The sequence below is a fragment of the Marmota marmota genome, unplaced genomic scaffold, assembly GCF_001458135.2.
Source record: "Marmota marmota marmota unplaced genomic scaffold, marMar, whole genome shotgun sequence".
NCBI lineage: Eukaryota > Metazoa > Chordata > Mammalia > Rodentia > Sciuridae > Marmota > Marmota marmota.
The window spans coordinates 19,153,359-19,178,498 of record NW_025999913.1 but is presented as its reverse complement, the minus strand read 5'-3'; the positions used below and the strand labels follow the sequence as shown (position 1 = coordinate 19,178,498).

Genomic DNA, 25,140 nt, shown 5'->3' with positions numbered 1-25,140 from the left:
AGTGAGCAGTTGATTACTATCCCAACCTGGAAACGGTTATCATGAAGGACGGTGGAGCAAGACAAACGGCCACAGGAGCAGACACGGGAATATGAGGGGGAAAGAAACAAGCAGCCTTTAAAGCCGGGTATGTAGGAGCATGCTTCACTCTGATTCTCAAACTCTGTCCATACTATCCGTGACTTGTACCTAGGCGCTGCCCTTTAATACCAAACAACCTATTTTTTTTTTTTATAACAAAATGAAATGAAAATGATCACCAGTTTTACTAGGTTCCACCATTATTTGATGGAGACTGAGGCATTTAGTTCTATTTGTGCACCGGGACAAGACCAGACTTCCCCTGAGCAGTGTCTGCAGGAGACGGTTTTGTGCCTTCTCAATTTCCCCACCTTTCATTCCAAAGAAGTTAAGAAGAAAGAAGTGTTACCCAGGGAAGAAGTGACACTAGGCAGGAGTGACACCAAGAGGGCCACACCAGTGCTCAGGAGCCTCCTCTCTAACTAAATGTGGATCTGAAGTTTAAAAAAGAGGGGCCCACATGGCGTCTGTAGGTGTGACGGAGACAGTCGGGGGGTCTCGCGGAACCCTGCTTGGAAAAACAGACTTGAAAGCAACCTACAACGGACTTTCCATTTGCTCAGCCAATGCTAGAATTCCTTGAATCTTTTATGTGGAAAATGTGTTCATCGATTCCCTGTGCTGTGGAAGAATTATAACCTAAACAAACTCTCAAGGAATCAAGTGCACTCTAACAGATGTGTACAAAGGATTAAAAAGCTGTATTAAGTCAGCAGAGAGACAGTCTCTAGCAGGGGGAAAGAGCAGGCATGGGAAAGGGCCCAAGGATAACAGCACTGAACTTGGCTCTTAGAGATGGGACAGAATTTACCAGGTGCAGTTTGCGAAGCTTCAAGGTCTGTCTCAGAAACGACAGATAATTGGGTCCTACCGCTTAGGACACTCAGTAAGAGAGACTTCTAGGGATAAAAAATTTAATTTATTTCCACCTGACCATCCCACAGAGGCAAGATTCTACAGAATGGACTAGTTCCTTCCCCGTCCCCAGCCTGCCCCCAGCTTATCAGTATGGTTCAAACTCTTCCCCAAATTTGATCTCTCCAGGTGAAGAGACACAAAAATCAACATTAAGAGCATATTTTGGAATGGATCTGCATTTGAGTCGTAGATTAACTAATTTGTTGCAAATTGCACTTAAAGGCTCTAGTGTTTCGATTTATGCTAGGGAAACCCCATCTTATTAACAGGAAAGGCAGAGAGACTGTTTAGAGGCCAACTCTGATGGGGCTGGGCGGCCTCCAGGTGGCTTAGGGTCTCAGGGAAACAGCTGCCAGGCCTCACCTCCAGAGTGTTCGGCTCACAGCGCAGGTTGGAGAATCTGCTGCTGGCTAGGAGACTGTATTCTCGAAGCCTCACAGAATAGTGGATCCATACATAAAAAGAGACTTGATATCCTAAGTTTGATTGTAATTGTTAGTAATTTAAGTGTGAATTAAGTAATATGGTTAGTGAAATGACTCTGAACTCACTTGGAATCCATTTTGGTCACTTTCTTGGTGAAAAATTCATCTACACCTTCATCCACTCTCCCCATAAGACCGTTCTGTTCTCCATCTTGGGAGACTATGTTGGCAGCACAGACCTGCAAAATAAACACGTGATGCGGTTCACACCCAACACCAGTCAGCACACGGGCACCGCTGGCCGCAAGGTACCAGGTGAGGGCCAAGAGGGACCAGACACAATCTCCTGGCCTGGGAGCCAGGTCCACAGCACAGACAGGAAGAAGCAGGCCCCCGGGATACGCCTGGAAGCTTGGTGGTGACGTCATGCAGCAAAGTGAGTAGAGCTTTTTAACTCGGTGACAGAGAGAACGAAACTCTGAGTAACTTTCATTTTGGTCACAAAAGGTAAAATAGCACCGAACGTGCTCCTATTATCACTTTTCCTTCGAGAAAGCAGCAGAACGGCGGCGGCGGCCCCTGCAGGATGAGGAGCTCGAGGTGCACGTGGGTTTTGCAGGCCATCACTTTACCCTCCCGACGGGCCTTGGGGCCCAAAAGGAAAGAGCTTCATCCTATTTGTGGTGAGTCACAGATGGGACAGGGAGGGAGCACCAGGCTGCCTGGCTCATGGCCGATTTGCCCCAGGCCTGCGGCTGACACGGGGAGTCCTTCCAGCCGCCCCTCCAGTGACTCTCCATAAAAACCCTAGGTTTTTCTTGCATACATAATTCCTCCCCTCAGCCCTTTCCTTCCTTGCTTTGCAACAGTCACAGCTGGCACCAGGGCTCCCTGGGGACGTGGAGAACATGAAGGGGCGCAGGGATGGAGGCACAGAGCTGAGCAGCCACCGGCTTCCCTGCAGGCCGGGCCGGGCCAGGCGAGAGGCTGGGCCGCACCTCACCCCAGACAACTCTGCCAGCGCAGGGACGAAGGACGGGAGCAGCGGGTGGGAGTGCGGGGTGGCTGGCGAGGTCAGCAGCTCCAGAGGAAGCCGGAGGAGCCTCCGCCCGCCCAGGAGACGGGCAGCAGGGAACCTGGAGCCTGGAAGGGCTGGAGTCTGAAGAGGAGTGCCAGGCCATGTGTGCCCGCTGTAGCTCATTTTCTAGCAAAAGGAAAATATTTGACTCCGGTCTTTACTGTCAGGGAGAATAAGCATCAGACTGAAGAGAGAGCAGAGTCTCTGGGGCAGCCCCAGCTGTGCTCCGGGGCTGAGGAGGCGTTTGCCACTAAAACTGGAATTGCTGCTGTTGGTGTTTAAGAAGTCAAGAAGGTGGCTTCCCATTGTAAAAGAGTGATTGTGAGTGCTGGAAGATCAGCCGGCCATTATGAGGGCCAGCCATGCAGACCCCTCTGCTCCCCTCTGCCAGGACCATTAAGGAGGATTCACCAGGGGAACCTGGAGGCACTGCCCCTGGATCTTGACCAGGAGGTGCCAAAACTACGTCTTCACAGGCCGGGTGCAGAGACGCGGGCAGGAGGGGAGTCCAGACAATTAGGGGCATTAATAACTCTGCAAACAGATATGCCCAGAGCACGCTAATTAGCAACAATCACAGAATCGTCTATGCATACATTAGGTGGCGAGAAATATGGAAATCATTGAGCAGAGGAAGCAAATCAAGAAACAAAAGCCCCAAGGAAATCAAATGAAGACGATGGAAGACAAAAATCAATGAACGAGAGGATAAAGTAAAAGTTGATTCTTTGAAAAAACTAATAAAAAAACCACAAAATTGTTTGATTCACTAGAAATGAAAAACATAGCAATTGATACAAAAGAGATTAAAACTCTTCAAAGAATTTTATAAACAACTGAATGAGCAATTAGGCCAAATGGACGATATTGTAGTACATTAGAATGATCTGAAGAAGAATTCGGCAACCTGAGTGGATCTGTAACAAATCAAATCCCAGTGAACTCTCTCCACACAGACACCATAGGCTCGCTGCACAGGGATGGACTTCCGCCCAGATGCCTCCCCAGTAGGGGAACGATCTCCGTTACACACAGGCCATACCAGAGACCAGGAAAGGAGACTGAGCTTCCTGAGTGATTTCATGAACACAGCATAACTCTGAAACAGCCCAGACAAGAAAAGAAAACTCATAGGATTCTCTCATTTTCACACAGATGCAAAAATCCTATGTAGATATTGGCAAACAAAGCCCAGCAGTCCATTAAAACAGGAAAACGTCATGACCCACATGGAAATCGATGAGCTGAGGAAGCAAGTCAAGAATGAGGAACCTAAGGAAATAAAATGAACGCCGTGCATCCATCCACGTCTACCATCTCTCGCTGACTTAGTCACCTGCAGTATACATGTGATCAACTGAACATCCATCTTACTAGATCCTCTTGCAACTCGGGGTGGACACAGCTCATTTCATTTCAAAGAAATGCCACCAGAAGCCTCTAGGGCTTCTGAGTTAGTTCAGAAAAGGTGGATGCAGCCTGTGGTTGAATGAATAGAAGCATAGTCTTTGGAGGAGGAGGCTCAGGAGGATGGCCAGTCCTACAAAGCACCCTGTTTTTTACTGGGTGCCACAGTGCAGTCTATTACAACAGAGCAGAAAACCTGCAAATAGATCCCAGAAAGAATCAATGAGGAGCATGAAAAGAGATGAGGAAATTTTAGACTGAAGAAGGAAAGACCTCAAGTAGGGACCCACAAATATTTCTAAGTCTGCCAAGTATGAGTCTGAAGTAACATGTACTACTACAGGAGACTGACATGAAACGGCAAAGTTAAAACTACAGGGAAAGATTTCCAACAACACAAAAATATTCTGCCAACAATTAGAGCTTTCAGAAAACAGCAGCTTCAGAAGGTCACTGCAAGAGGAATGGCCAGCTGAGGGTCGTCGAGGGGGTTTTAAGCGCTGAAGCAGGGGCTGGAGAGAGAACTCTGAAATCCTCGGGGTCTCCTCACACTGTAGCTCTGAACACTCAGGGGCAGGTACTGCCAGGGCTTATGGCCTTCAACCAGGGCTGGGGCGCGCCTTCCCTGGGCTGGGGCGCAGCACTGTGCCCAGAGCATGTGGCCGCTGGGCAGCAGGCGCCGGCTATTCAGAGGATGCTGGTGCCTGGTTCCTTGAATGATGAGAAGCAGCCTGTTCCTTCCACAGGGAGGCAATTCCCACCACAGGCAGAGCCCGGATCACATCCTGGATCAGGATCCCCCCGAAAGAGGACCTGCACCCACGGCCGGGGCCCTCCCCCAGGGAGGACCTGAACCCACAGTGAGGGCCCTCCCCCAGGGAGGACCTGTACCCACAGTGAGGGCCCTCCCCCAGGGAGGACCTGTACCCACAGTGAGGGCCCTCCCCCAGGGAGGATGTGCACCCACGGCTGGGGCCCTCCCCCAGGGAGGACGTGCACCCACGGCTGGGGCCCTCCCCCAGGGAGGACCTGAACCCACTGAACCCACAGTGAGGGCCCTCCCCCAGGGAGGACCTGCACCCACAGTGAGGGCCCTCCCCCAGGGAGGACGTGCACCCACACTCAGGGCTGGTCAAACAGGAAGGGCCCCTGGAGTTGGCCACACTGGGTGCCAGCTACCCGGGGTTAGAACTGCTTAGCAGGCCCCCGGCCACATTCTGGATGGCAGTGCTCAGAGGAAAGTGGGGCCCTCCTTCCAGACCTGGCCCAGAAACCTCTGTGTGGCCTCGCGCTGTACGTCACCCTCCAGCTGGACGGGACTCCAGGACCAAGGGCAGGCAGAGCCATGAGGCCAAGGCGGCCTGAGTGACTGCTGAGGACCCTGGCCATGTGGATGAGGTCAGCAGAAATAAACCCCGGGACGTTGGGGAGCTCACACAATGAAGGACCGTCCCCGAGTGCCGGCGGGACAGGGGAGACCAGGGTCACACCCGGCCTCTAGCTTGTCTACAGGTGCCACCTGTGGGGAGAGGCCACGAGAGGGAGGACGGGCAGCAAAAGAGGCCTGGGTTCTAAACAGTCCAGTCTGAGGCGTTGGCAGCCCCCGAGCTCAGGAGGCAAGCAGATTTCTGGACACGTGGAGGTGAGCCACAGGGACCAAAACAGGGCTGATGGCACTGTGACAGCACAGGTGGAGGGGCCAGTGGGACTTCACCTCCCTGAAGGACGGAGCTTCTGTGTCCAGTCACTGCTGGGACGAGAGGTGACAGGTGGTGGAAGAGCCATGGGCTCAGGACGGGGCAGGAGGGACCTCGGTGTGAGGAGTGAGAAGGAAAGTTTTAGAGCAGCACAGGTGACAGGAAAGAAGGTCTCAGACCTTTGTAAGGCAGTGTGGCCACACAGGAGGGGGAGGCGTGGACCAAGAGGGGTGGGGTGAGCAGAACATCATGGCAGGAGGGCACTGGGGAGGAAAGCTCAGCTCATGGTGGCCGAGAAGGAGGGAGTGGCAGTTTATACCCTTCAAGGACACATCCAAAGTGGCCCACACCCNATGGAGGGGGGGGTGAGCCACACGGAGGGGGGATGAGCTGCACAGGCTCGTCCTCCTGCCACAGGAGGAGCGGCTGCTGAGCCGGCCAATGCTCCCCTTGGGCCCTCATCACCACAGGGCACTGGGGGGTCATCAGGCTCAGGACCCAGAGCAGGGGGGAGGGCAGGGGTTCCCGCCAAGATCAGCTGCGAACACTTCACGAGCGCACGCCCAGGTGGCCTCTCTGCACCCAGATGTCCTCAGAGCCCAGACGCAGCCTGCCTGCGTATCTGATACTGAGGACTTCCCAGAGCCCTGCTCCAGAGCTCTGCACACACCCCAGTTTGCAGAGAGGCCCTGGGGGCCTGCACAGTCCCGGGGCTGTGCAATGCACCCGAGTGTCTTCCCAGGAAGGACAGGGCCAGGGGACAGGCACCTACCGCGGCCTGCGTGGGCGGCTGCTTCTTGTTCCTCCGGGGCCGCAGCTTGGTGAAGTGCTCCAGCTTCTTGCCCTCCTCAGATGGCAGCTCGGAGATAAACCCTGAGCTCCTCTTCTCCTGCCTGGCGGACGGGAATGGCGGGTCTTCGATGTGAATCGGCACCTCTTCCAGGGCTTTATCAAGGTCAAACTCCATTTCTAAAATAAGACAAGGCCTGAGGTCAGAGTACAATGCAGACAGAGGCTAGGAAATTCCTGAAAGCCACTGTGAGTCTATCAGGGAGCAGCAAACACCCAGTTGCAAACCACCTAAGTCTCAGTTGTCACCCACACAGAGGAGACCTAAGAAACGTCCCCCAGAGGGCTGTTTCCTGGTCACAAGTCACTCGGTACTCACCAAAGGCCCTGGACACAGGCCGCAGCATTCGGCTGTGGATGCTCTTCCTCTTGGATTTAGGCGTCATCTAGCAACAAGACACAGAAGGCACTTAGCACAGGACGCTGCCTTCCCTCTCCAACACAGTCCAGACCACCACGATGGGCTCCACTGTTTTGCAGGGGGGCTCAGTGCACTGGTGGCCTGGCTCAAGGCTGAAGGGCTAACTTCTAAACGTCTGCACTTCTCTCAAGCAATGCGCCTAACTCTGTCCTGTTCCCCCAGTCCTGACCATCTGAACTGACAGTCAGAAAAAACAGCAAGCAGCAGGGGATCTCGCTGAGAGCTGGACCCCAAGTACATGAGGATGCTGAGGTGGACAGAGCGGGTGGGCTCCAAGACCACGAGGGCCAGTCGGGAAGGCTGACAGCAGTGCTCTCCACAGAGGCAGCACCTGTTCACTGTCACGGCGGCACCATGCAACACCCTGAACTGGGGGCCACTTGGATGATTTAAGCAGTTTAACTCTTTCTGTTTCACCGTTTGCTACCAAAATCTGGATCTTCACATCACAGGCAAAGACCAGTTAGGAAAAGTCACCAAAAATCAAAAGCCCATCGCTGGTGCATTGCAGCAGGATGTCCTGGGTTCTGCTGGTCCTTTAAACGAGGAAACCCAAACCCAACCAAGGCTAAAACTCAGGAGAACCTGCCCAGCATTAGCTTCTACCCCCAGAGAAAGACATTATCTGTCCTTCAAGAGGATCACGCAACGTCAAAGCTGGAAGGAAACTTTGTCATCGGCAAATGACAAAATGACCTCAAGTGCCAAATCCAAGTCAGAGAGGTGCAAAGACGTCGTCCAAGGAGGAGGGCCAGGGACATCCAGGGAGGGTCGGCCACCACACTGCTGGCTGCAGGCACACAGGCAGACGGAGGGGAGAGATGCCAAACTAGTGTTTGTATAAATTACGAGATAACTGAACTTAGTGGGAGTACTCTGATTGAACAGGTTTTCATTCAAGGCTTCCTCAAAAACTTCACATGATTGAGAAACATTTCTTGTTCAAAGAATAAATTGGTTCATGATGACTTTTAAAAGCAAATAACTTTGTGGTTTTAGCAGTTATGACAGCTTTAATAACAACATTCTTTTGCTATTATTTATTGTTGAGAGAAAAACATGAGCAATTATATTTAAATCCTGAACGGTTTTCCTACATTACAAAATGAAACTTTCCGAACTGCTTCTTGGGAGGCTGCGTTAAAGGCAGACAACCTGAGGGACAGCTGTCTGCAAAGCAAGAGGTCTCAAGGCTGAGTAAGAGCAAGGTCCCCATGGTGCAGCTGCTAAGGGATCGTCTGAAGGCAGTGTGCCCACGTGGCTTGCGGCTGGCCGAGAAGAGTGGCCCACTGCTCTATTCAGAAGTGCAGCCTGAATGAATTCTCAGGAGTTGCAAGTAGCAAGGTGTTGGCTGTGTTGAGCTGGGAGAGTTCAGAATTCCACCCACCCTGTGCACACTGGGTAGGAAGAGGATCAGGAAAGAGTCTGCGATATGATTTCCAGGCAATTTCATTTATAGAGTCAAAAGGAAAATAGGAAAGAAGTTTAAAAGTGCATGAACTAAAGGTATCTTCCAATTTTTTTTTTTTTTTCCTGTGTCTCTTGGTTAAGATTTTATAGAAAGTATTTATGGGCAAAAACAATCTGGCTCAAATTTCCCTCTCAGTAAAGTGTCTATAATGGACACCAAATACATGTAAATATATGAAAATTATAACATTTCAAATACGTAAGAATAACTTTATGTGAGAATATATATATATATGCATAAGCATACACATATAGAAACTCTTTTGCACATTAATGCCCGTCTGTAAGTGGGCCAGTTAGCTATTTTAGAGACATATTAAGAAACACAAAACCAGGATTTTGAGTGGCCAACATCAGTCAAAAGGGGGATCTAATTTCTTCCCGAGGATTTTGTTCTCGGACACCTCAAACCAGAGAATAAAAATTTTGAATATCAGAAAAATGCCTTCTAGCTCATTCCGTTGCTTTGTCATATTTTATAAGCTCTTTACAAATGTAAATAACGTCTAATTGTGTTGCCCATAGTGTTCTTTCATTGTATGTTGTATCTTTTAGTCCTGAAGTTTTGCCAGGCGGGGTCAGGCTGATGACTTTTGCAATCAGGCTACCTGCAGTAATTGGTATTAAGAATGCAGTCGGCTTCAATCTCCTTTTCTCATAGGATTGAATTACAATAACAGAGAGGGAAAAACTGAATCTTGTTTCTCTTATATGTTCCTTTCCTTCCTTGGGGATTTTTTCTTCCTACAGAATTGGACTTGGTCGTTCTTACTGGTCATTCTCATTGATAATCCCATGACGTGGGAACTCAAAGCAGGAGGCAGAGTGAGAATGAACTTGGGTTCTCCACCAGGTGTGTACTCAGGGGCCAGTGTTCACTGGTCCTCCAGAAATCCCGTTGATGGGCATCCCTCTCACTCCTCCTCCCCACAGCGGTGGGGCTGACTGACCGCTCCTGGAAAACCTGCCCTGGCCATCTTCCCAGAACCGTTCGCTCTCTTCTCTTTTTGTTCCAGAATGGAAGGGCTAATGTGCCCAGGCTGACCTTCCTTGGACCCCGGCCAATGCCTATTCCCAAGTCAGCGGACGAGACCAGGCGCATTCAGAGTGGCATGGCCACAGACGCGGGTCAGCAGCTGACGCAGAGGAGGTGTACATTCCAAGTGGCTCCTTCCTAAATCCACTCACGGTCAACCCTGTCAACAACTAGACACAGCTAACTTTTGAAATGCATGTTTTGAGTAAGAAGCAATTTTCAATACTTAATATCCTTTAGAAATAGGAGGAAAAATGTGGTTAAACCTTTATTTGAAAATGGAATTTTAGAAGGAAAGCCTATACACAGACTTCTCTCCTGTCTTGAAATCAATAAATCCCCACCCTGCCCACAGCTGTTTCCCAAGAATCCGAAAGTAGCACCAACTCCACGTTACTCTGAAATCTTACTCATTTGATTCGATTTCTATAATGGACTTAAAACTCTTCTGCACGTAGCTCAGTAGAGATATGTCCACTTTAACCACGAGTTACATGCACATGTTGGAACCTCGTAAAGAACTCACATTTTTCTCCCTGTCAAACCCACTTTTAATAAGTATTGCTTGACATGCTTTTTTTTTTTTTTTTTAATAAGGAGAGTTAAATTGCTTATATCACCAGGAAAATAAGGTGAGATTGTTTTCTTCTTTGTTTTTGCCAAGTGTGCACATAGAGTAATAAATAATACTCTCATTCCAAGCTCAGGAATCCATAATTACTTTTTCCTTCCGTAGGCTAAAGAACCAAAATGCTATCAATTGAGAAGTAGATTAGGAAAATTTCCAGTACAAGATACACATCATGATGCCAATTTTCTATAATTCTATAATTCAAAACAAGTGATATTACAAGAATCAGAAAAAAACGTAGAAAGGTTAGTACTGGTGTCTGTTTTTCACTGTGAGCAGCCTGGTCCCCCTTGAAGGCTGGCGCCTCTCTATTAGCACCCAAGTGCTCTCAGGCTCACAGCTGGGGTGGCTTAAATGCAGGGCCCGTGTCACCAGCTGGACCGTCTTGTAAGGCCCAATCTCGTCTCTGTAAACTATCGCGTGTTTCATTCAGGATCTGCAGATGGATGAGGCGCTCCAGTCCCCTGGGAGGCTAGCCAGGCAGCACAGAGGCAAACAGACCCAGGAATGTCAACTAGACCAGCCAGAAGCCGCAGAGCCACCAGAAGTACTTACGCTTGTGCAGCAGAGAGTCTCCATGCAGCAAAGAGAAAGGAGAGACACATGAATGGGAGAGAGGTAAAGCCACAGCATCGCTAGGAGGGGAGGGGACACCATTCACAAACAGAAGCACCCAAGACACAGGAGCCTTCCTAGCAAAGGGACAGGCCAGCAGGGGCCAGCGCGGTCAGGGCTCCAGGCAGCCAGCAGAAGCACGGTGACAGCTTGAACAACTGCAGACACTGTACACAGATACGGCTCTGGCCGAGTTTGTCCCCAACGCCATTTACCAAGCCCACATTGATGTTGTCATCAACCCCACCTGGGGATTGGTGACAACATCAGCTCTGGGGCCACAGGGTCATCCCAGCAACAGAGGGGATAGCGCCTATCTGTGGGCACACAGGAGCCCCCCTGAGGGTCCTGACACGCCGTGCCCCCACTGTACTCTAGGGCACAGCCACACTGAACTTTCTTGCCCACTCAGTTCTCAGAGCTTTTGAGGCAAGGCCGTGACACTTCCAGAAAAGTGTGATTATGGGTACATTGACACAGTTACGACACTTGGTTCCCTAGTGGGAATTTAGGTCACCTTACATTTTATGTTGAATCTCTACTAAAATACCTTTTAAAACTCCCACGGTCTGTCATTCACAGTTGATAGGGCATTTTATTATTTTGAAATTGATAGATGAAAAAAAAATAACATCTCCAGCTGTAGAAAAACAACCAATCCAGGCTGTAAGAGCAGCATGGGGTGTCAGGGACTCCGTAAGGAAGGCTGCCTACTCCAGCCACCTGCCAACGGCTTTCTCATAAGCTCTTTACTCTTGTTTCAGTGGCTCACAATGTAAAGTAGAATGAGGACACAGGGCTCCCCACTTCGTGCCCACCAGGGCCGGGGTCTCCCCAGAGGAAAGGTAGCCCAGAGCAGCAGCACCCATCCCACCTCCGCCCCCTCCGTCGCTGTGTGCGCTGCTGAGAAAGGCTGCCACCAGCCGCGTCTGCACAGGCGCGGCTCCTCAACGCCAATCTCACACAGCCGTCGGGCAATTTTCCATTGTAGACCCATTCCATGAGCATGAAATGCTTGCCGAGTGGAAGTGGAAAAAGTAAAATTATATTTTCAGACCTTATTGAATTGCCTGAAATAAAGACTCCTGTCCACGTTAACACAGATCTCCCCAGAAGCTTCCAGAAAAGTGTGATTATGGGTACATCTGTGAGTGTCACAGCTGATGGGAAATCCCTCTATTTCTGAAAGGTTGACTCAACAAGACGGGTCCTCTGTCCCAATCACGCCCGTCTCGATCACCCGAGAGAAGGCAAGGAACTTCACAATTGGTTCAGATCCTGAAGTGACAGGCAGAGACTGTTCCTCTGAAGAGAAACCCTGGCAACAGACCCCTGCTCCCACACAGCGAGGCTCAACCCCCACGCCTGCAGTTTTTGGAGCTCATTGAGGCCCTGCTGAATCCAGTGTCTCCCCCACAGACCAGAGAAGGGGTGGCACGATACACTCGAGGCTCTGGCAGCCAAGAAAGGGTTCAACGCCTGGCTCAGCCACCTGGCGGGCAGTGGGACTTGGCCAGCTCTCTGCAAAACCAGGCCTCAGTTTTCTAGTTTGTAAAAAAAAAAAAAAAAAAAAGAATATTGTGAGGATTAAATAGGACACAAAGTGCTCAGCCCTGTGCCTGGCACACAGTGCCAGTTAGGGACCTCCCGACTCCAACCACTGGCACTGCTGAGGTTCAGATATGGAAGGTCCCCCCCAAAAGGCTCATGTGTCAGGCTTGTTCCCAGCTGGTAGAAATTTTAGGAGACGGGCCTAGTGGGAGGGTGTGGGCCACTTTGGATGTGTCCTTGAAGGGTATAAACTGCCACTCCCTCCTTCTCGGCCACCATGAGCTGAGCTTTCCTCCCCAGTGCCCTCCTGCCATGATGTTCTGCTCACCCCAGGCCCACAGCAATGACGCTGGCTGACCATGGACCGAGACCTCTGAAGCCATGAGCCAAAGTAAACCTTTCCTCCTCTACGTTGATTTCCGTGGGTGTGTGTCACAGTGGGAAAGATGGTTGACATATAATCCAGCACACCTCCTTCCTGCACCCAAACCTGCTTTTCTTTTCCAAATACTGACCCTCTCAGAGAATCCAGGCCCTTTCACAGGCCTCCGCATCCTGCAGTTGTCTGTTCTCCCCTAGATTCAGGTGGAAAGCCTGTGGCACACCGGCCATGCTGGGTGGCGTGGCTGCACTGACTCACCTAGGTGGCCTGCGCCAGGTGGTCCCCATGCTGGTGTTGACACTAGGTGGGATCCCTTGACTAGGGTGGGGACTCAATGACAGCTTCATCTAAAATCCCATTTCTCTTGGCCATTAACAACTCAGCAAGGGGATTCTTTTAGTTCATGCAGAAAACTCTGTGGTTAAGCAAATATTGAGGATTCTTTCCTGAATTAATATAATGGGAGCTTCAAAATCAAAACTTTCTATTTCTTTCATTGTTTCTGTATTTATCAGCTGCTTTTCCTCTGTAAAACCTGCTGCATGTTGGTTCTCTATATTTTCTGGGTACCCTATGAACTCGTGGATTTGTTAAATTAATCCAACGTATGATGAACTACTGCTGCCGTTATTCTTGCTGGTGTTAAGAATGTCCCAGGGGAGCCCTTGATATCTAGATTTTTTTGTCCTTGAAATGATCTCTTTGGATTAGTCAATTCTTGCTTTTTGATATAAGATAACCTTGTACTTTTCCATGCGGGTTAAAAAGGATATAGGTAATCCCTGCTTCATGAACTAGATTATAAATATTAAGTACTTCCTATTAGATGTGCCACTGAGTCAATGCACAAAGGGAATACAAACCCAATAATTCTTAATTGATTTATACCCTTCGATATCTAGCCACAGCAATGGTCTCAACTTATAGCTTAGAAAATAATTTTCGGTGCATTTCCATCTCAAATGTCTGAGGTGGTATAAATCTTGCTTTGGAAGAGACACCATCATTTCTCCAATGACGGCCGCACAGCAGTTCTCCTGGAAGCCCAGAAGGGGAGGGGCACGGGCGCCCCACACTCCCAGAAAGTGGCAATAAATTGGGGGGACAAAAGGAGCAGGACCAGAGATTGAGTGACGTGCCACTTTCCCACAGAATGCAGCGTGAAATCAGCTCTTCACACCACACTCATTAACTTTTACCTCCAGTCTCATTTCCCATAAAAGCTAAGCTGGCGTCAAGATGTTCAAAACACCCAGAGAACAGCACTGGTCAGAGGCTACTGTAAAGGCCACGGCAGGGGCTGCTCTGACATGAAAATGGCTCGTTTCCTTATTTTCCAGATTTGCCATATTTTTTGATAGGAGAAAATTAAATCTTTACCTTCCCATTTATCATGTTCTTGAAAAGAAACAGGAAACGATCTGCCACGTATCCATTTTAACTCATCTTACAACTGACGCAAAAGTGAAATTTCATACTTGAATGTTCACTTTCAAAAGTGAACATGACTTAATACATTTTTCAAAGAGCAGTCCAAGGAAGGAAATTATGTGGCACTGATTTCAATCAAACACCTCTCTCCAAGAACCAGCGCTCCTGCAGGGGGGAGCAGGAGCATGGTATTACTAATAAAGGGTAATTTACTAATAATGGTATTGTACTGAAAAAGTGGGAAACTCTTTAAGAACTTTGTTGTACTATTAAACACAATATTACTACAATGATCATAAAACTTTGAATATCATTTCAACATTCTCTTTGTCATGAAAGAATAACAATGGGAAAAACCCCACTGAGTTTCATACCTGAGGAATATATTTTAAATCTAGAACTTTGGAAACTCTATTTACCATGGAAGGTGAAAATGAGCGTGTTAGCTATACCCTCAAATCCTCTTCCCGAGAATGGACGTCGTGGTTAACTGACATCAAGATGGATGATTAAAATCAGTCTAAAATGCTTCAGGTAATAAATGGATCTCTGCATAGATTATCGCCTCTATGAAGATGACCAAAGTCAACCAACCGTTAACAGCGCCACTAACCACAAGCAGGTTGGAGCCTGTAACAATTGGCTTTGCTGCTGTGAGGAGCCAAGTCAGCCCAGGTTATGAAAACGGAGGGTGGTTTTAGGGTCTGGAAGGGGATTCTGGTTGGGGCTGCAGTAACCGACCAAGTCATCAGATCTGGGACCTGACGAGTCAGTCACACATGTGGCTCCGACTGCATGGATCTCAAACTTTCTGAGGTCAGGTCCCACAGTCCTCTTACCCAACTCCTTGGCCTCAGACAGAGCTTTGGGGAAGATGGCTAAACAGCAGACCCTGAAACCTAGCTGGCTTGGGAGCCAAGAACTGTCCTGTTCAGTTTAACTCCTTGTAATTAACCCCCCTTCTGAAGGATTCTCAAGTGCAATTCTCAAAAGAGGGTGGATTCTCAAAATACCCCCTGTCTAAATTACTGATCCATTACGATAGCTATTTTCCCATAACCTTATGTCATAATTGTTATTAATGGTCCATTTGGGCTGAGAACATCTGTCAAGAACAATGCAGTGTTGTTTGCCACTTTTGAACTTTCATAAGCTTTGATCTCATTTTAAAATGAGGTAATGGGTCATAGCCAAGCTACAGGGGAAAGTTGGCAGATTTTCTATCAAACATACTTGGAAGCCACTGTGGCCTTGGTTTACAAGGAAACAAGAACCGTCTTCGGCACTTAGGGGCGCGGTTCTTGCCTGTTATCCCGACTTAATGTTAGCTACACAAACCCCTCGTGAACCTTTCTCTAAAGCCTAAGGTCTCAACATCCAATAACGGCCAATGTGTCCAGTTCCCTGGGGAGTAGAGGCCACGCCGCACAGAACCAGAAGCATTCCTGAGATTTTGCTATGGTTGTAACAGAGGGTGCTCTGGCCCTGCTAGACTGAGTGTGGCTCTCAAGAAACTCCTTAGGAAAACCCTGGCTTGTCTTGCAGGTACCCACCCTACAGCTCGGCTCTGTTTGGAGTCTTCTGCACACATACCAAAGGCCAAGGCTAACAATCACTGACTTTAGATTTGGATTTTGTTAAGGGACGACTGTAACAGAGGGCTGGTCCTAGCCCTGAGACCTGGGATTCCTGAATGTACATTCCTGCAGTGAGTGATTCACTTCCCTGCAGGTGCATCTGGAGAAGCTGAGGATTGGATAGGACAACGACAATCCCCAAGTTGCCACAGGGAGGTGCAGAATGAAGGCTGGTTCATCCCAAACCCAGTTTCCTTTCCAAAGGATAGGAAGGGTCAATCCAGTCCCAACTACATGGTTGATCAAAAAGCCTAAGGCAGAGTGACCTGCTGATGTCCATTCCACATTCACCTGCATTTGAGGTCACTTCTTATAGCCTTCCCAGATCAAATCCCACGTCATTCCACCCCTCCTCATTAAGCCTTCACTCTCAGGGGAGCACGTGGTAAAACCTCAGACCCTATCAGACCAAAAGGAAAACAGGCATCATCGGAGTCGGGCTCAGGGCAGGGGGTGCACCTGGCTAACCAGAGAGCCTGCACTGGGGACAGCGATGTGTGTCTTCTGAGTGGGCAGCTCCCAGGGGCACAGTCCTCCACCCTGGGCCTCTCCGCTGCTTGTTTCTATCAGTCCAGGGACCTGCAGGCCCAGCCATTGCATGCCCCACGGCTGCAGAGGCAGAGATTTTCCACCACAGGTTAGAATCTCCCCAAATCCACTGAGAACAAGAGTAAAACTCATCAGCAAGGGATGAACCGTGGTCAGAGGACATCACCCAGCAGCTCTCCCACCCCAGACTTCTGCTGACCCAGGCCGGCCTGAAGACCAGGAGGTCAGCAGGGAGGAAAAGGGTTTGGGATGCACATCATTAGGAACCTTTAGGCAGCAGTGTGATACGGGGCAAGAGGGTCACATCTCTGCTCTGGGATTCCCACGGGAAAACGGGTAGCACTAGTGCCACGTGTGGCTGCCTGATGCGCGCTGGCCACAGCAGGGGTGCTCCAGTTCTCAGCCGTTCAGCTTGCTGCCGCTGTCACCACCTACACTGTTCTCACTAACTGAGCCTCATCAGCTGAAATGAGTTTCAACTTCCCATGCCCAGAATTACCTTCTAGAGTTCTCAGAGAAATTCACCAGGTAGTTATCCCCTTGACGGTCTCAAATGTAAAGCAATCATTAGGCCACAACTCCTGCACCCTGAAGGCACAGAGTCTGACAGGAAAGCAGAGCCCAGTGCACGACCATCAACAAAAACTGGCTGAGCAATTACTATGCGCCAGGCACTGTCTAGATTCTGTAGATACGAGCTCAACAGGACAGAGTCTCTGCCGGCCAGGAAGCGATGGTCTAGCGTGGGGAGATTGGGACAAAGAGTACCAGAGCAGTAAATAGGATCATCTCAAGTCCTGGTGAGTACTGAGAAGAAAACAGGATGATATGGGAGACAGGGACTGAGGAAAGTTTCTGAGAAAGGGACGTGGGAATGAGACCAAAACAGCGGGCAAAGAGAGCCATGGAACGTTCTGGAGAGGAGTGTTCAGACAGAAGGGACAAGGGCTGAGGTGGGAGCCAAGCCTCCTGCCAGGGAAAGGATAAAGGCTTTCCGCTCCAGGAAGGAGTAGGAGCTTAGATTCTAGAAGAAGAGAGAGATGGCACCAGATCATGTGAACTTCAGGCACCAAAAGGAAGAAGCTAATTTCATCTGGGTACCACGGAAGTTGTCAGAGGACTTGACGTGTGTACCACTGATCTGGCTTCCACTTCAGAAAGCTCCTCAGGCTCCGAGTAAGGATGGCGTGACCGTGGAGATAGCAGTGAGGGCAGGAGCAAGCATTACAAGTCTATCTCAGGAGTCCAGGCAAGAACCACGGTGGCTTGTGACTGGGGCTGACTGGGAGAGTTGGGAACAAGTGGGCAGAGCAGAGCTGGTGTCATTAAGTGGGAGGGGAAGCCCTGAGTAAGGCCAGGTGGGGACTCCATCTGTTTGTGATGCTTGATGGACATCTAACTGGAGGCGTCAAGTACAAGCTGAATACCGGAGCCTACAGGTGGAGGTGAGTTGAGGTAAATGTCATGAATGTAAAAAGGAAAGTGGCAACGACAAAGCTAAGGCCACCGTGTTCACAGGGTGAGGCTACCCCAGGAGCTGCACGAGCTGTGGCCCTCGTGGGGTGGCAAGGCTGACCACCAGCTCAGGCCTGGCTAGCAGCCAGAGCCGCGTCCACAGCCCCACTGCAGAGCTCTGCCCCGGCCTCGCAAGCACTCCGCCTCCGGAGGGCAAAAGGGAAGGCTTTCCGCCCTCCTGCCGGCGCCCTGGCCTCAGTGGCTCCCAGTGCCTGGAGACACCGAGGACACACACCAGCAAGCCAGGACCGGCTCGGCGGCCCTTCCCGCCTCCTCGCGACCCTCTCCCCGCACTCACTGCGGCCACCCCTGACACGGCCAGACAACCACAGTTTATTGTGACGCCCTCCGGTCCCTGTGCACGGCTCACTGCTTACTCACTCATCTTCCTTCCAGTCTTTCAGAGCCTTCTCCTCGGCCCCGCAGCCGCAGCCCTGCACCAGCCGCCAGGCAGGATGCGCAGCACCTTCTCCTACGAGGCCCCTGGCCACGCCCTCCCGGGAGGCCCCGCCCCCGCCATGCCCCGCCCCCAGGAGCCTCCCTGACAATGCCCCGCCCCAGGGAGCCTCTGACCACGCCCTCCAGGGGAAGCTCCGCCCTAAGAAGCCTGGCCACACCCCTTCTCCAGGAGGCCCCGCCTCCACCAGGTCCCTCCCCCAGGAAGCCCTGACCACTCTCTGGAGACCTTTCCGTCGCCTCTGCCCCTCTTCCAGGCAAGGCGCCTTTCCCTGTGCTTCCCTAACAACCTCCTTATCCAGTTTTTCATTTCATTAATGCATAACCTCTTCAACCCCAAAATTAGCTTAGGTCCATATAGAACCAAGAGGTTTTTTTTTTTTTTAAATAAGAAAATAAACATAAAGGAGGTGTCGTCATCACCGCTGAAGATGACAAAGTATGGCGCTTCCGGCCCCATCGCTCTTCCTAGGTCAAATGCACATTCAGTGGCCGAGCTTTTCAGCTGACATTACCAGAGGTAGGTACACGTCATGACCCCGTGTACTGTATTTTTGGGATATAAAGCAAACTGCTCAGGACTTCCACTACCCCTGGTAAAGACCTGCAATAGATGAATGGATAAAAAAATGTGGAATTTATACACAATGGAATATTACTCAGCACTAAAAAAATAAAATCATGGCATTTGCAGGGAAATGGATGGCATTAGAGCAGATTATGCTGAGTGAAGCTAGCCAATCCCTAAGGAGCAAGTGCCGAATATCTTCTTTGATATAAGGGGGGGGGGGCGACTCAAAACAGAGCAGGGAGGAAGAGCATGAGAAGATTACCATTAAATAGGGATGAGAGATGCATGGGAATGGGAGAGAGAAGGGGAATAGCACAGAAGATGGAAGGAGAACCCCCACTGTTATGCAAAATTACATATAAGATGGTGTGTGGAAGAAAAGAGAGAGAGAGAGAGGTGTCAGAGTGGGTAGAGAGAGGTGATGGGAGGGGAAGAGAGGGGAGGGGGGAATAGGAAGGGTAGCAGAATACAATAGACACTAATATGGCTGTATGTATAAACGTGGCTGTAAAACCAATGTGATACTGCAATCTGTACATGTGGAAAAAAAAAAGAATTCATACCCCACTTGAATCAAATGAATGATATGTCAAGATCATTGTAATGTTTTGAGCAACTAATTAAAAAAAAAGAGAGACCTGCAATTTCTTCTGCATGTGTTTGCAGCAATGGCATTTTGAAATAAAATGAACAGTGATCAGCACAATGGCATGGAGTACAAATAACACATGGTGAGTTTTATAGGGATACTTATTAAAATGGTTCTTAATGGAGATCCATAGAGCACACTTAAGGAAAGCTATTCTTTGGGGTTCAAGGAAACAGGTAAAATGGGTGAGACTTGGTAGATACTGCAGGGACCAGGTCCCCTTCTAGCCTTGCATCTCTGCAGGGGCCCTTTAAGGAGCTATGATATGTTTTCCAGACTTTCAAAACTGTGACCACTTATAAGAAATCTGTCACACCCCAGCTTACACATGCACGTTCATAGAACTGAAATAAACATGTGGTGTCAATACTGTGTGTTCATAGTTTATTTTATTTCTATCTTGGCCACAGTGTTACAAGGACTTCATGACCAGTGGGTTGAGACCAAAGGGTTGGGAGATGTATCCTGTATGAATTTAAGCCTTCCTTGGCCTCATTTCAGTGGTGGGCTCATATCTCCCGATATGCAAGCAAATTCATGTGCAGATTTACATGGGTGCTAGCTCCCTGGTCCACCAGAACTAGTCTACACAGCAAGCTCAGTGGGTGATGCAGGGGTTCAGCTTCTGTTTGTACTGAGATGTATGGAGTGCCGGTACCCAGCAGACGGACAGTAAACATTTATAGAATGAACGAATGGCCTACTCTGTCCTCAGCTCAGGGGTCTTTTGAGAGAGCTCACCACCACCTGAGACTTCACCAACATGAAGTACTTCTGCCTCTCCTGGGCCCTCCTGAGAGCCAGCAGCCACCTGCGTCCAGCCTTTCCCTTTGTCCATCACTGGTTAACAAGTCCACTTTAAGGACTCCCCATCTTCTTCCTCCTTGGATGGACTATTCTCTCAAGCATACTACACACACACACACACTCTCTCTCTCTCTCTCACACACACACACACAACACTCTCTCTCTCTCACACACACACACACACACAAACACACACACGTGCGCAAGTACATCTCTTAGTATCTAAGGACAGTGTTCTCCCCAATTTAAATATGAATTCGGAAGACAAAATCTTTCACCCAGAAGGGATTCAGTCTTTGATTTCAATTGTGAAGACGTGATAATTTGGAGTCTTCTTTCACTGGAGAAAACGTCACTGAGGTACAACTCAAAACAGGAGATTCCTCAGCGCTGCAAAGTGAGGCTGAATTTGGAGGAGTCACTGAATCTTTGGTTGCTTGTAAAGGACTTAGCTAGTTTGAAACCCATTACAAACATTTTCTCTTTAGAGATATGCTCTGATGTTACACACACAGCAATTAATAGAATGATTTCTATTTTATAAAGCTGCAGTATCATTTGTTTAATTTAGCTCATAAAGGAAGACCCAAATCATCTTTTATAATTATCGTTGCATGTCAAAATTTGGCTGACAAGATTGCTATTTTCAATCCACAAGTCAGAGGCCCAATTCAGAGACTGGTTGCAGAAGCCTTGCCTCAGCACAGCTGGCTAATGGTCCAGGTCATTTTATGAAGAGGATTTTTTCAGGTCCTCCCTACCTCCCATTGGACAGCTGGGCTCCCACTGGTGTACAGGGCTCTGCTAGGACAGCCCTCTGCCCCCTGCAGGGGAAGGCGAGGGTCTCCTCCCAGCAATCTGTACCCAGGGGGCAGGAAGTGGGCTCCCCCGGGGTCCCGTGTGTCCCTGGGTAGCTAATGAGGTTTCATGTATGACAGATCTCTAGGGATTCCTTGAATAGGGCCTCTGCCAGTGCTCTTCATGCTAGTTAAAAACTAAATAATTAAGGTGACTGTGTCTCAAGGAACCAGAAGAATTCCCCCACATGTGGGGTGTGCCCCCTACATTTGCACAGAGGGCTGTCACTAAATTGATCAGAAATCTTGAAGAACATACAATATCCTTCATATGCGTTTGAGTGCTTTAAAAGGCATACCTCCATTTTCTAAAGATAACAATAAGAACATCACAGAATAAAATCACAAGAAACCAGTCATTCTGATTTGAACAACCTTCTGTACTAATATCAGTGCAGCTGACTTTAAATGAGATATTCTGACAATATTTAAATGAGACATACTGACAAGAGTCTGTACTTGGTAGCACTGTTAATAGATTTGTTCAATTTATAATAGTTGGTACCAGAAAATGAAGTAATTGGTTTAGACTGGTTAAAAATTAGTATTAGACCAAGTCAACTAGACCTTTGCTAAGTTTCAGTCTATATTAAAAAGCTCAAAAATTATACATTGAAGTTTGAGGTTGAAATTGTTAAGGAAAAATAATTGCTGCTTCATCAGTGGGGATAGGATTCACAAAAACGTATTCCATAGTAATTCAAGCCTTTTAAATTTCTATTCCTAGGAAATTGCAGTAAGCAGATGAACTGCTCTCTGCATGAAAATCCTTATTTCAGTTTCACGTAGACACAGCCTAAGTTTAATAGTTGAGTAAGTCCTGGATTTCTTCCAAAGAAATCAATAATATGGATTAGATCATTGTTCCCAAGTCCTGGAAGGTAATCCTTAAGTTCCAATCCACATGAATATCTGCTTAACATATGCCCTCAACCTTCTCTGCTGCGATTGTAATACTAGTTCATTACAGAGACTTAAGCACTGAATGGCCCTGACTTTTGGACCGAGGAGAAAGCATGAAGATCACAAATCCAAGGACAGGAAAAGAAAAAGAGGTACTCAAAATCTCTACCAACTCTGCTAAAGAAATGTTCAAAAATGCGGTTAGTAGACATCATGTCCATCCTGGGCAAGAGCCAGGACCAATGCCCACATCAGCAAGTAGAGGTGGTGACCCATCGCAGTGGCTTTGCAAGACCCTATGGAGAGCTTCACATTATCTGAGCTACAAGCACACATCTCCCCTAACAATGTCACAGGCTCCAGCTGCAGCCGGGAAGCCCACCAGCCCTCTAGCTCCAGGTGGGAAGGCCATGTGCATGGGGCGCTGATGGTCATCCACACAGCAGTCCATCTGGGCCCTGACATCCTCCATCACTCGGGATGAAATGCTTCTCAGGGAAACCCTCACGCCCACTTAGAAAATGGTCACAAAGGCTGAACTAAAATGGTCACAAAGGCTGAGCCCTGAACTAAAATGTTTGGGAAAAGCTGTTGGGGAGGAACTGATGATTTGCATTTTGATTTTGAGAGGTGACAGGGCAGGCTTTTGCAAAAGACCAAACTAAGGCTCTGTCTACTTCTCAGTGAGCTGAGAGTTGTACACTGGCTCAGAATGAGACCCTTCAGGAGGGACCCTCCCACTGACAACAGCCCCCATAGGTGCTCTCTGTGCGTGGCTGAGGACGGACGGGCAGGCTGCAGGTGCAGAGGAGACTGTCACAGCACTAATCCACTGACTGGCACCTCTTACACAAAAGTTATCATCTTTCATTAAACTAGTAGCAAGTTAACTCCAGCTTTCTGCTACTTAAGTACTTATTAGCCTCTCCAGAGGAATGAAGGAAAAAAATATTAGAACAAAAATTGCTATTTTCACAACAAAAGTCCTGCTCGCCTAAGTATTTGCTGTTGTCATTTTCCGGAGATCTGCCCTGTGTCTCCCTGTCACCCACGTGAGACCACCGTGCTGGTGGCCCCAGTGTTCAGCGGGTGCTCGTCTCAGGAAGGGCCTCGTGCTTACATCCTGGCCCTCTGGGCTGGGGAAGGCCCCTCCTGATCCTGAGGTCCTCCCGCCTGCTGGGTCGGGGCCGCCACGCTGCAGACAGCCCACAGCTCAGCTCTCCCCCAGGTGCTGATGGTGGCCCTGCTCCTGCCTTTAAGAAAGGTCCCCTCTCCTCCACCCTCACCCAGACAGCTCTAGTTAAAGGGAACAACTTTTCTCTTCCTCTTGAGAAACAAAGTCAGAGAAACCAAACTACTACTAGCAGCATTATAAAACCAAAGCCACGTTAGCACAGAGGAGCCAGCCCCCCGCAGCCAGCACCCCGCGCCCCGAACCGACATTCCCATTGTCCCTTTCCATCTCACAAATCATCCTGGTAGGGAACATGCACGGTACAGTTGGTGTTCCACTTTCAATTCACATCGGGAACAGTTACCTTGTGATGATACAGCGCGTGCCGCACTTCCAATGCCTCAAAATGCAAACAAACCCTGACATATTTACTAAATACCCATTTGACAACTGGACTGGCGAGGTTCTAAAAAACTAGATAATCTCCTACATACACATTGAATATATTTGTAGACTTATATAGTTGCATAGAAATTATTTTTCAGCGTTTTCTGGTGATTCTAGTTTTACTTGAAATGCTGGATTTTATTGGAGGCTTTCTTTGCTGCTCTCCTGGTAGAGGATAGGGCTTCCCATGGGGATTTTATTCACAGGATTTAAGAAAATGATAACAGTATTTTATGAAATAAAAGGAACTTAAGTGCATTAAATTGTCTTTCAAGTTGGAAAAACAATATTCTCCATAGCAGACCCTTGGTTTTGAAAGTTAAAAATGAGCACCATTCCTTAACAATGGCTGCAAGTAAAATTTACTAAATTCAGAAGCTAATGTAGAAAGATCTGGACATATGAGAACCCAAACCCAGTCTCACAGCATGCCCTCAGATTAGGAGGAGTTGCTAAAGTCGAATGTTTTTGTAAGGCCCACTGGACACAGAGACGAAGCAGACTCACGTACAGCTGTCTGGGGTTTGTCTTGTCTGATGTTGTCTGTTTGCAGTGATGGGGAAACCCAGGGCCTCATGCAGCTAGGCGAGCTCTCTACCCCGAGTTATATTCCCAGCATGTTTTATCTTTCATTTTGAGACAGGGTCTTGTAAAATCGACCAGGATGGTCTTGAACATGGTGATCCTCCTGCCTCAGTGTCCGCAGTAGCTGACTAAAGGCATGTGCCACTGTGTCCACCTCATATAACTGTCTTCATGATAAAGTGAGAGACAGCTTAACAGTGATACCAATTTTAAAATAATGAGCTGTTGCCGTGACACTGTCCACAATCAGATCGTTCTAGTTCTCTAGCCAACGGGATGCGCCACGTGGGTGGGAGCGGAGACCTGCTGTGAGGTGAATGGCAGCGTGTGCTTCAGCCTCACAAGCGCATCAATTTAGTGGATGGGAAGGGATCTCGCAGGAACCAGAGATCCAAATGTGCAGGGGATCAACAAGTGGTAGCAAGAGAACAGGGAGCTACAGCAGAGAGAAAGACACAAAACGGTCGACTCAAGGAGACAGCCGCCCAGCACACTTTATTCGTGGAAAACGTCCTTCTCCATATCTTTTGGAGCCTCATTTGAAGACACTTTCCTATCACAGAGGATCTATAAAGTTACATAATCTCCTCCTAATCAATTCAGGGACCGTTTTCCCAGGATGCATGCTAGGCGAGCTCTGTACCCCTCGAAAGGGGCTGTCACCCCTGGTGCCAGCAGCCTCTGAGCCAATGTCTGCGTGGGGTGGGGGAGTGTTGTTTCTCTGATTTCAAACACTGAAAGTTTTTAAAACACAACAGTGCAGGCCCAGGGTGGGATGGGGTGGCCCCACAGGCCGTGTCTTACCATGCAGGCGTCCAGGTCTTCCAAGCGCTCGGCCTCCGTCAGGTCCTCCACTGGGACCAGGGAGCGCTTGGGCGGCTTCTCGGCCAACTCGGCCTCAACAGGCTCCTGCTGAGGGAGGGTCTGCACACGTCTGCTGAAATGGTCGGCCTGGAGGGTGAAGACCACCAGCAGCAGTTACGGCAGGGCGGGGGGGG

The 25,140-nt window shown here is 49.0% G+C and overlaps 1 protein-coding gene across 3 annotated transcripts in view; it reads right to left on the bottom strand.

Moving 5' to 3' along the window:
• Carmil1 (capping protein regulator and myosin 1 linker 1) overlaps positions 1-25,140 on the bottom strand; it is a 151,873-nt gene that overhangs the window by 18,675 nt on the left and 108,058 nt on the right. For all 3 annotated transcript variants that reach the window (XM_048799884.1, XM_048799882.1, XM_048799883.1), the window contains 4 exons: positions 24,947-25,093; positions 6,775-6,841; positions 6,379-6,575; positions 1,551-1,663 (listed from right to left, as the gene is read on the bottom strand). In XM_048799884.1, coding sequence (XP_048655841.1) covers positions 1,551-1,663; positions 6,379-6,575; positions 6,775-6,841; positions 24,947-25,093 — 524 coding nt within the window. The remainder of the gene's footprint in view (positions 1-1,550; positions 1,664-6,378; positions 6,576-6,774; positions 6,842-24,946; positions 25,094-25,140) is intronic.